This window comes from Lolium perenne, chromosome 5 (genome assembly GCF_019359855.2).
Source record: "Lolium perenne isolate Kyuss_39 chromosome 5, Kyuss_2.0, whole genome shotgun sequence".
Classification (NCBI taxonomy): Eukaryota; Viridiplantae; Streptophyta; class Magnoliopsida; order Poales; family Poaceae; genus Lolium; species Lolium perenne.
The window spans coordinates 48,992,631-49,004,951 of NC_067248.2; the positions used below are offsets into that span (position 1 = coordinate 48,992,631).

Below are 12,321 nucleotides of genomic sequence, written 5' to 3' on the forward strand. Positions count from 1 at the left end.
TTTCAATGATAAAAAATTCTTCCTTTATGCAGGTCATCTACTGGTGAATAGCTATGCTCCGTTTGTGGTCGCCTCTATAGCAAGCAGAGCATCGCGACCTATTTATGGCTATTTATGGATGTATCTACATGGGTGAAGGATGCGGTGAGCGATATCTTTATGCTATATGGATGGCAACATAATCTATGGATTGGTCCTTCATCCCCAATTGGCGCACTCAAAGATTTTTGGCGCACTCAAAGTTTCCATCATGATTAGAGAGTCTAAGTTTTTTTTTCCTTTTTTGTAACTCTTTGATTAGATTTTTTATTTTTTGTAACTTTTGGATTGAAACGGCTGTGTGCATCTCAGTTATACGAGGTCAGATATAATGCTTAAACCTTTCACCCTTTTATCGAAAATAAAAAGCTAGGTCCAGGTGTAGTTTCAGAATGGGATGTTTCAAATAGATGGAGGATGGCATAGCCTGATATCAAACAATGTACATTCAACGGACGGCATGATATGGTATTAGAAGACCAATAACAGGTAAATTAAATAAATAAATGAATAAGGCGGACAAGATAGTGTTGTCAATTCCTGATTCCCGGAGCTCGCAGATTACGCGTAAAATTCGTCTCACAATCCCAGATTGCCAAAGAACTTGACTATATATGCAAGTTTGTACATAACAACTTTGCGGCGGGGCTGTTGGTCTTTGCAGAGCAACGCAGCCCTTCCAAGTTCCAAGCCCACACAGCAAAGGCAAGCTCATCAAGCTTCAAGGACCAGAACTTGTATGCACCAGGCAATGGTCTTGAGGTCCTGACTCAAACTTCAGGTTTAAATTAGCACCCGCAGCTCATGTGTCAATCTTCGTCGCAAAGAAGTGTTGGTATCTGCCCATGATCGACGAAATCAAGCCGGTTTAGCCTAACACTGCACAGGACATTCTCAGGGAGTTCTTCTTGCTTCTGAGCCTGCATGAAATGCTCAACATGTTCAGTTCACCAAGAAATTAACTCGCTTGGCAACTTATCAAGAAGAATGGTTCATCATTTCACCTGTATGGTTAGACCTAGATCAATTACACCGTGTTTCAGCCGTTCTCGAAATGCTTCAAGCCCTTTCCTTGATATGAAGCTAAACCGGTGCACATCAAGGTCGATCTCCAAGTAATTTGATCCCTGTAAGAACCCCACATGCCACACATGAGTCTCTTTTTTGTGGCAAATTTCATGCATGAACAAGATGCAAGAAAAAAGAAGCAAGATGACATCAATAAAAATAATAAAATATTACTTACCACATAAAAGTTGTGTTGAGGCCGTGACAGAACTGGCTTTTCATTATAAGCCTGCACAAGTTTTCTCTCTGCAGAACTCAGATTCATATCGTCCGGGTTAACCAACCCTGTCAATATTTTCAATCTTTCTCTGTAAGGTACAGTTGAATCTAATGGAAACCCCTTGACCTTCTCTATCTCATCACTTACAAGTCTCTGAGTAAAAGATAGAAAACAGAGATTGATGACATGTCAGTTCAGGTCTTCAGGATTAACATGCATCACTTGCCCGCGAACAACGCAAGAGGAAAAAAAAATTACCTTGATACTCTCATGGAACTGAGGAGAAATCTCTTTCTCGAAGTTTTCATTCAGTTTGAAATACAATACTAGATTAATCCCTTCGCCGTCGCTGTCACCAAGGAAGATAGCAGTTGGATATGTAGGCATCTGGGTGCAGGAGATATACTCATTAGTAATCATTGCAACATCTAGGGAGTTCAAACTGATATGTTAATTAGAATTAGAGCACAAAATAATGCTGATGATCATACCTGAATATTTACGATAAGTAAGGAAGGAACTTTCTCGCTTGGCTGTATAGATGGAAGCTCAATATGCTGGGCAATGTGATGTATTTTCCTTTGTGACATGAACATGTCCACACCAATCGGAGTGTATGGACAACTTGCTGGGGCAGCTGACTTCTTTTTGTCTCTACATGCATGGAAATCATACAAATCAAAACCAAGTTGATGTGTTACAACACATCACGAGCAAGTGTGCACCAACTCTTACCTGAAAAAGGTTTCTCCGCGTAGCTTGAAGTTCGAAGGCTCAAGAATGGACCAACAACCTTCCAATATTTTCTCGCTGGCTTGAGGAATCAATAGTCCGGCTCTTGGACGGATCAAGTACCTCCTAGAAGAGCCTGTGGATAGAAGATCAACATCAAGCCATATTTTTACAGAAGTACCATATCAGTCTAATTCAAAACAAATGGTGAAACACATCAGAGCAAAACTCACATATTTCAGTAGTTTGCTCTCCATCAAAAGATTTTCTGGTGAAAGAGAGCCTGACAACTCCTGACTTCTTCTTTTGGCCCCGCGGGCTCGCCACTCCCAACGGCTGGACCTTATTAGCATGTCGAGGCGTGCACACTGGTGTCAAACTTTTGAAGATACTTTCATGACACTTCTCTCCATCTTTGAAAGACTTCAAGGCATTGCCCTCTTCGCCTCTTCTAAGTTTCGTCAGCATTTTTACGCCGCCCTCATTTCTTGTCTTTGCTTCCTCCACCTTTGCACTGAAGAGATCGGATGCTTCCGAGCTTGCGATTTTAAGCCTTTCTGCTTCCTGAACACCGGTTTGGCTTGATTTATCCATGTTGTTTGCATCTCTTGTTAGGTACTGTCCAACAGCTTGAGCAACAGATGAACCGTCGAAAATCTTCTCAAACTTCTGTATGCAATCAGCAATACAGGAAGCATCTTCACACTGCAACAATTGTGTCATTCCTGCGCTCGATATGGCAGGCAAGTCTGCAAGAAAAGATCGTTGCGCGTAAGTAAATACATAAAACTAATAATTAATATGCCGAACGTGATCGATCATGTCGAGAGGAAATACGATACCTCCGTTGACACTGCTGAAGTCTTCATCAGAATCAGACTCCAAAATACTCACAGAATCGAACCACGCTTCTTCTTCGCACACAACTGGACCAATAGGAGAAAAAAAGCTAAATAATTAACTCTCCTCAGTGAAATGCAAAGGCTTTATATCCTGAAATGAGATATGAAAGTACCATGAAAATGAAATTTTCAATAATTACCGTTTCCATTCTCCGAGTCTAGCTCACTGTGATGCCACTGCAACTGTGTGAGATGGAATGTTACATTCGAGACAACTTCTCCCGAAGCAGGACAGCTCTCTGCATCACTGGGGCGCACGGCAGGCGTGTTTCTCGAAACCTTTCCGCGGTACCGGCGATGTATGTAGCGCAATCTCTGCGGCCTCCGCCTTCTGGTTGTAGACACACAGGCGCCCATGGTACCTGTGAGAGGATCTCTTCCTCTCACGGGGTTTCACCAGAATGTAGACCTTCAGGAAGCTGCAAAAGAAAAGGTTCAGGAGAGATCAGCTAACTTTTTCATCAAAATTTGGAGATCACTTGTACGCCTACCCTAGATTACTTGTACGTCTGGAAGTTGGTTGCCTAATTCATGCAACTACATGGAAAACAACTAGCTGATGCATAAAAATTTGCTAAAGCGAAATAAGATTCAGCTCAAGAAATAGCCCCCCTCCGCCTCCTACTGAAGATCTGGAGGGTGCTTAATTCAGAACTTAACAGAGCTCGAAATGAGGGGAAACAGCAACGCACGTGCATTGGTCTCAGAACAAGATGCAGAAACCAAAGGAGACGATGAAACCATGAACGTGTTCCTTACTGTGGCAACAGAGGCCAGAGATAGCAAATTTGTTCAGCGGCAACATACATGGGACTAGAAATAGTACCTGATGATCAAAAGGGGCAAATGCGGTCAAGAGATATGAGGCCTGCCAATCACCAGCGCACGTTCCACCCCTCACGACAGCCTGCGAATAAATTGACGAATTAAAATAGGACATGCATACATGTACTACGCAGGCTCATAACATTAATCAAAATTAACAGTTGGTCTGCCCATCAATACAGTATATAACAGCTGCAGAAGTGGTCTGAATCTGGGAAAATATGCAGGAAGATGCATTGTTTAAAAGGAAACCAGCAGTACTGTGAACAACTAGCACAAAACAATAAATAAACATGCGTGGAGATTCTGCAAAGCTTGATCGCTCCTTGAACCAGCGAGTTGACTGGATGTGCCTCTTCAAGAGGCAGCCAACACAGAAACCCATGGCTTTGTTGTGCTGTCATTAAAATAGTCGGTGGACCGGAAGTAGCAACAGAGCTGGATCTTGCTTGGAAAAGGAAAGGAGAGGAGATCAAATGGCGGACAGCGAGAACCTGGAGAACTCGGATTCACGTCTGCGCAGACAGACTAATTATTAATCCCGCAGACGACAGCACGGCTGGATGAAGTCGGAGGAAAGAGCGCAGGCAGATTAGTCAAATGCAGGGGCACCAGCTCGATCAAGAACTGGCCGCCTTAGCAGCATAAGAAATCCAGGCTGAATTCAAACAGAAGCTGGTAATAGAGCCGCAGCATTGGTAGAAAAGCACAAGAACCGTCGTCTGTGTGTGCTCTTCCAGGAAACCAAACCCGCCGGCCAAAAGAACAGGGAGCAAGGGGAGAGATTTCGAGGTCGGGCAAAAACAGCCACAGAGCCGCCTCCTTCCCTGCCAAGAACACCACAGCAGAGATCCCCTCCAGAGCTCCCGGAAACAGAACAAGTAGAAGAAGAAGAATCCCTCGTCTAAACACCGGGTGCGAGCGAGAGAGAGAAAGAGACAAGTACCGGAGGCAGGCGGCGGAGGCAGCGCCGCCCGGCGTCGAGGTGGCCGGCCCGGAGCGGATTGATTTCAGGGTGGATAGCCGGCAGAAGCGAAGTCGCCGAGGTGGTGCTGCTGGTGGTGCGGGAATCGTATGGCATACACGTAGTATATACCTATACTCCCCACGTGGACGGAATCGGGGGCTGGGCGGGGAGAAGCTTCAGAGTATATAGTTCTCAGGCTTCAGAGTCCCAGAGAAAGGTCGGAGACAAGAGAACCAAAAAAATCATCAGAGACGCGCGAGGGCTACGCTACAGTTTCGGAATCCGGGTTCCTGTTCCCTTCGGGATTTCATCTCATTTTATCCCCGCGCGCCTCTCGTTCGGAGTTTCGGGAGAAATTTGATCGGTTTTCGGACGTGAATAAATTCGTTGGTTGCGCATTTGGGGCAGTTTGGTGGGCGGTTGACGCTTCACTGCTTGGCTGCCCGCAGGCGGGTCGGCTACAGTGCATGCGGTTACGCGTTCCTGTTCATCGGATTTAATGGCGAGGTAGAGAGATATCGTCGTCAGGTGCTGCCCGCTCGAACCCTCTGTCAGTGACCCAGTACCACATGCATACATGCATGCGCGCGTGTAGTGTAGTGTAGTGCAGTGCAGGGACTTTGATGATGGTGACCATCACTGCTTACTAATAATTCCGAATGTACTTGCTTACAAATTGTGTCAGGCACCGTGGACGATAATTTTGTTCACGAGTTGTTTTTTGGGAGGTAATTACATAAACCAGCAACTCTTGGATCGTTGTTACATAAACCAGTGACTCAACTTTTAGTTGCACAAATCAGTGACTCAATTTTTTTGTTACACACACAGGTGACTCTATGGATAATTATTTGCAACAACATGTAATGACTTGTTTACACCGTTTAACATCCTATTAGGCAGCGGGGGCCAAAAAAAGGTTCCATTGTGTGCCAAACAAATCTAGAGATGATGACAACTAGGTGGCGCCCGACCCATAACGGCGGGTCCAAGTGCTCGACCTAGGCGGTTACGAAACCTACTTGTTCCTAGTCTGCTTCCTTTCGCAGGCGACGACAACGCAATGGGAGGACCGGCGGTGGTTGGTTGCCGGCGGTCACCACCATCGACTCCGGGTGGCCGCATCGGGCGGCCGTGCATGGAATCGGGTCGCCATTATCTGGAAAACTAAGGGATGACCACATATTAGATCGGCTTGCCCCGTCCGATGTAGTTTTATTGGCATGCACTTGGCACGCTGAATAAAGACACAATGGTACCATGGTCACCCATTAGGCACGCATTCAAGGGCCTCGTTGTTTGATAGGTTGTTAAACTGTGTAAACAACTCATTACAATTTCTTGCAAATAATTACCTCTAGAATCACTTGTTTGTGTAAAAAAATTGAATTACTAGTTTGTTCGACGATGGCCCCAATATTAAATTGTTTGCGCAATTTCCTCTTTTTTTTAAAAGCTCCATTCATGGTCAATTGCAAAGAGAACAATAAAAAACATGGCAGAAACAACACGCGGGCACCAAAATTCCAGAGGGAGCGCGCCAACAGAGATATGCAGTGGTGTAGTTTCTGCCGTTTGCTCTCACTTTGTCGCCATGGTAATTACGTACGGGGATCCTCCGAATCGGACGGCCGGCTGCGCTGCCCGAGAGAGAAGCTAGATTATATTTAGCGTGCAGGGCACGCACGCAGACGCAGCGATAGGTCCAGAGCTCTCCATCATGACAAAATCCTGCTGAATCCAACGCTCCAGGCATGCAGTGCCTGCTGTTTTTATACTACTATCTGCTTCCCCCTATTTCAATGCAATTTTGCGCTAGCTAGGTGTAGAGCCTATCACATCACTGCAAATTTTCTAGTATCAGGGTAATTTTCTGCCAAGATAACGCCATGTTTGATTCATAGGAATGTTGGAGGAAAACCATACAAACTGAAAATTTTCCTTTGGTGGCACTATTCATCCATTTGATTCAATGGAACGGGCTGTATAAAAAATGTAGGAATTTTTCCTTTCGTGTAGCTTTCATAGGAAAATCTAAGAAATTCCACAGTCCACTCAAACCTCTTTTTTACATTCCTACGCACAAAAAACGAGACAAAGGTCATAAGTTGCATGATACTGACCTAATCTTACCTTTACATTTATTTAAATTATGATTTAATTGTGGTTTTAAGGATGCCTGTGTTTTTCCTATTCCTGCGAATCAAAGACTCAACTTCACAAGTTCAGTTGCTTTAACAACCCTATAGGATTACACATGCGTTCCTATCCTATTCCTGTATTTTTCTTGTTCATATGTTTGTGAAATCCTGCGAATCAAACATGGCCTAAGTGTTTCTGTTCAAAGACGGCCAAAGCAGATAGATTTTTTTAACACTACTAACTTTTAAAATGTGCGGTCACGTTACTCCAACTTTGGTTGTCCACAAAGAAAGCAACTACTAAGATTGGTCAAATAAAAATAAAATCATTCTATTTATTCACCCTAAAAGGATGATGTGTTGATATTGTTACAAATGGGCAAAAAAGTGTGCTAGTAATACTTGAACGCGGGTGTATAATTCTCGGGGCGAGTGACAAGACTATGCTAAGGTTGCTAGTGGCGGCGGCCTCGTCGATACCCTCCTCTCCCTTGTACGTCTTCTCGGAGTCCATCTCCATGTGTGGCGGTGTCCCTTCTTAGAAGTCTTTCTCGAAGGTGTCTTTCTCACTAGTAGGAAAACCATTATAGGTAGAAATGACATCTGTGGCGCACGTAAAAAATATGCTCCACAAAAATTATTTCTGTGGCGCACCAAAAATATGCGCCACAGAAAGTCGAAATTCTATGGCGCATGGATGGACTGGTGCGCCACAGAATGTCTACTTTCTGTGGCGCATGTGGCTGGATGCGCCACAGAAATTTCATGGGCCCACGCGAGGTCCAGCGCTGCACATGGGCGAAGAGAATTCTGTGCCGCATGGTGGCATGTGCGCCACAGAAGTTCATATTTCTGTGGCGCACCAAAAATATGCGCCACAGAATTCTGCAGGATTTTTTCTCCCCACGCAACTCCACCCCCCCACCCCCCCCCCCCCCCCCCGTGGATCGCCTTTTTTACCTTTGTACAAAATAAAAAAAAAAGATAGAAATTTCAAAAAATAAAATCCTTCAAGATTCCCATATATTATGTCATCTAGCACCACTGAAATTTAACAAACATAAATTTTGACTTTTTTGCAACATTGCGTGGGAAAATTATCAAACTGGATTTCTGGTTGCATACGAACTCGAAAAAAAACGCACAATATATCAAAATGTTCCCACGAAAAGAGTAAAAAGTTACGAAATGGGCATGCCCGGTTGGACAATTTTTAGAATCGCCAAATTCGAAAAGAGTAAAAAGTTACGGCCAGTTAAAGATTTTTTCCTGCAAAATACAAAAAAAAGAAAAAAAAATTCTGTGGCGCATCTTGTCCCCCATGCGCCACAGAAGTTTTGGCCGAAATTTTGAAATTCGAAGGCGCCACTTCACCTCCACCACCTCCTCTCACTTCTCCATCTCCTCTCCTCACTTCTCCTCCTCCACCACCACCACCACCACCTCATCCCTTCTTCCACCACCTCCACCACCACCACCACCACCACCTCCTCCTCCATTCTTCTCCGGCGACCACCACCACCTCCTCCGGCGACCTCCGGCGACCACCACCACCACCTCCGGCGACCGGCGACCACCACCACCACCTCCGGCGACCGGCGACCACCACCACCATCACCACCTCCGGCCACCACCATCACCACCACCACCACCACCACCACCACCTACTCCTCCTCCGGCCACCACCATCATCACCACCACCACCACCTCCTCCTCCTCCTCCGGCCAACACCACCACCACCACCTCCTCCTCCACCATCTCCTCCTCCACCACCCCCACCACCACCACCACCACCACCACCACCACCTCCGGCCGGCCTCCTCCTCCTCCACCCACCACCCACCACCACCACCACCTTCGGCCGGCCTCCTCCTCCTCCACCCACCACCCACCCACCACCACCACCACCACCACCTTCCGGCGAGATTCGAAAAAAATCGTCGAAATTCCGGCGGCCCCAGATCTAGATCTAGATCTGGCCGCCACTTTTTTTTTGAAATTCGAAAAAAAAATCTGTGGCGCATATTGGCATGGTGCGCCACAGAAATTTGACAGACAGTTCTGTGGCGCATATTGGCATGGTGCGCCACAGAAGTTTCAAAATTCTGTGGCGCACGTACATATGCGCCACAGAAGTTTCAATACTAGTCGCGTGGTAACTGTGGCGACCTGGATATGCGCCATAGAATTTGATTTTGGTGCGCCACTGATAGCCTTTTTTCCACTAGTGTCTTAAAAAGGAGGGGTGATATCCTCCTTAGATGAAGGTCACGACATGTTGACCGAGTCTGGCCTGTCCGGTAGAGTCTTGGGGCCATATGCCCATATATTCCTATCGGACAAGCGATGGCCGTGTTCTGGTGAGAGTTGCCGATGCACGCCATTTTTCGCAGGAAGTGGAGAGAAAGTGAGCAATGGACAACATTCTTTGATGGGAAGATTTGAGCCTCTTTTATTTACCGTAAGTGGCGAGGAGTTCAACTTACCATAACTCGTCTTAAAGAACTAAGGGAACTAAGGGAACCGACAAAAAATGCTACAAACAATGTCATTTAGAGACCAACTAGTGAGCATGGATGTTGTGTCAACTAGTTGTATATCCCATGCTCATGAAGGACGTATTTGACTAACAAAACCAAGAAATTAACTAGCAATGTATATGTTGTGGGTATACTTCATGGCTGTACCATCGACAGTGCCTAGATCCGGCAAGCTCGGGTGGCCCATAGACGTTGATGGTGGCATGAGGCCCATCGGGCGGCCCAGTTGCTGAAGATCAAGATGGATGAAGTCCAGCCCAGGAACAAGGAGCCGGATCCACCGGACCGACATTGGTAGTCGGATCCGGCCTGGGCCATCAGGGGTAGCCGGATCCGGTACGACATACAAGGGAAGGCGGATCCTTGACGTGCACGGCAAGATATTGTACCGTAGTTAGGTGACTTGTATTCCGGCTAGGACTCTCCGTGTAAACCCTAGATCCGTGCGCCTTTATAAGCCGGATCCCGGGAGCCCTAGAGGCACAACCACAACTCATTGTAACAACGTGAAAGCGCCCAGATAATTCCAGACAAGCAGCAGTAGGCCCTGTCTTCGAGCAGGTGTTCGGAAGCTGGGTAAATCGCGTACCACCGTCCCGAGGACTCTCCGCCCTATGGCCCCTACTTCTTCTCCCCCTTGTGAGGATCCCTCCTCCGAGACACCGTCGAATATGCAGCGACAGTTGGCGCCCACCGTTGGGCCTGCGGCGTCTGGAGGCCGGAATCGGGAGGGTTCCGCCATGGGTAGCTACGACGAAACGATCGCTGTGGGGCGTGTTCTTTACGCCGGAAACCTTCCGATCGTCCCTCTGGATGAGTGCTGGATTCCGGCCCGGACCGACCCCATCAAGCTCTCCATCGTCCCGATCGGCGGCATGCACATCTTCATCGGCGAGACCGTCGATTCCGACGGAAACGCACTGGTAAGTCACGCTGACGCGACCACCGCTGAGCAGGACGCAGTCGCGAAGATCCGATCTGAGACGCAGGAGCTTCCAAAGAAAGATCCCGCCTTAGATCTGGAAATTTCAAAGCCCACCCAATCCGCCCCTGAGCAGGAAATTACGGTGGAAGACCAATGCAGATCCGCCTGGGTCTCCCAGGTGTTAGAGAAGCAAAGGTGTCACTTCGTGCACTTCTTAGCCCATACCGCAGGAGCCGCCCCTCCTCAGGACGGAGCTGGCCCCATGCAGGTTGAGGCACCAGGAAACGGCGACGTTCCGGATCAGCAGGAGGCTGTCGGAGATAGCGATGCTCCGGGACAAGAGGAGGCCGGAGACAAAGAAGAATCAATCTTGGGCAACCTGAGCCCAACATCTGACGATGCTTCCTCCATGAACACGGAAGAGTACGACCGCGCGCTAAAGGAACTCGGAGGCGGTGAACAATCTGAGGCAGAATCCGCCCAGCCTAAAGAGGTTCTCGCAACCTTAGCAGCGCTGGATCAGCAGGAAGCAGAAGATGAGAATACCCCCTCCGACCCAGGTCCATCCAATGCAGGATCTCCGCTATCGCGGGAACGGCCGCACGAGGAATACTTGACCCCGAAGGAGCTAGTTGAGCAAGCAGGCATGAACACTATGCTACACACAGAAGTCCTCAACAAACCTATAACTCCTGACGAAGCCGCAGATCCGGAAGCTCTAGAAGCTAAAAGGAAGGAGATGCTGGCCACCGCCAAGAAGTTTGTCAACACCGCAATGGCGATGCTGGAGGAAAGGAAAGAGGCGAAACCATCATATGAACAATTTCCTAAAAAGAGAGCGTGAAGCTGTCCAATCGCAGGAACATGCCAAGAAAGTCCGGAAGCACTGGGAGTCCAAGATGAGCGAGGCTCATAAGGATGCCGATAGGATCAGGCGGGAAGCTATTACTCCCCGTAAGATCACCTTCGCAACTCCCACTGAGCAACATCCGCTCACAACTCCAAAGGATAACATGAAGAAGGTTGCGGAGCTCTTGAAAAAGAAGGATGAGGAGGTTGATATAGACCACATCCGCACGCTCATTGCTTCAGCGGTACAGCAGCAGAGCAAGGCAGATACTTCGCGCAGGTTGGAATCCAACCCGGATCACTGTGTATCCACCACGCAGAAGGACGCCTACGACAAACAACATCGTGATGATGAATCGCGCACTGGATCCACAGAGCGCAGGAGAAGGACCAAAGAACATCCAAACCCAATCCTGGTGCCTTCGGAATCTTCTCCGAAAGACCCACCAAAGGGAAAGGGCTCGATGTATGCTAGCAAATACAAGTACGGGAATCCATCACCTCCGCGTCGGATCCCGCGTCCTCCGCCACCACCTCGCCGCCGTAGTCCAGCCGGAAACACCAGGCCCCATGGGCCAGGTGGAATCAATATCCGCGATAACGTGCCGCCTCCGAGGAACAGGAACACGGAGCGCGAGCCCGAGCCTCGCCGGAGTCGGAACAACGACTGCGAGCCTGCGCCTCGAAGGACCCGGAATGAAGAACACGAGCCCGAGCCACGCATAAGCCGGGACGATGGAGGTGACCGATACCAAGAGGAAGGTAGACACCGGAGCCGGAGTCAGCCGCGGGAAGAGCGTCGGGAATCCGAAGGCGGAAGCAAGGAATCTTACAGGCCCCCTCGCAGATCTCCCTCACCACCACCCAGTGGGAGGAGGTGGAGGCGGAGGCCGGAGGTCTCTCTCCCGCTCAAAAACCCCTGGCGGCGGCCCGCGTGATGCACGGGAACATCTCAACGAATACAGATCCGACTACATTGGCCCAAAGTGCTTTGGCAGGATGATTCGAGAGGAACCAAAGCCAAGAAGCTTGAAACTCAAGCTACCCGGAAACCTGAAGCATTATGATGGCAGTGATAGGCAGGATACCTGGATCGAGGATTACTACAATGC

The 12,321-nt window shown here is 48.1% G+C and overlaps 1 protein-coding gene across 1 annotated transcript; it reads right to left on the reverse strand.

The window, feature by feature from the left end:
- Positions 1-582: 582 nt before the first annotated feature.
- On the reverse strand, positions 583-5,050 carry LOC127299111 (uncharacterized). Its single transcript, XM_051329011.2, has 11 exons — positions 4,733-5,050; positions 3,788-3,868; positions 3,102-3,380; positions 2,902-2,985; positions 2,293-2,808; positions 2,063-2,195; positions 1,819-1,981; positions 1,586-1,714; positions 1,286-1,480; positions 1,044-1,166; positions 583-959 (listed from the first exon to the last, which is right to left on the reverse strand). The coding sequence occupies exons 3-11, from the start codon at positions 3,316-3,318 to the stop codon at positions 849-851; spliced, it is 1,671 nt and encodes a 556-aa protein (XP_051184971.1). The 5' UTR covers positions 3,319-3,380; positions 3,788-3,868; positions 4,733-5,050; the 3' UTR covers positions 583-848.
- Between the last annotated feature and the right edge of the window lie 7,271 nt (positions 5,051-12,321).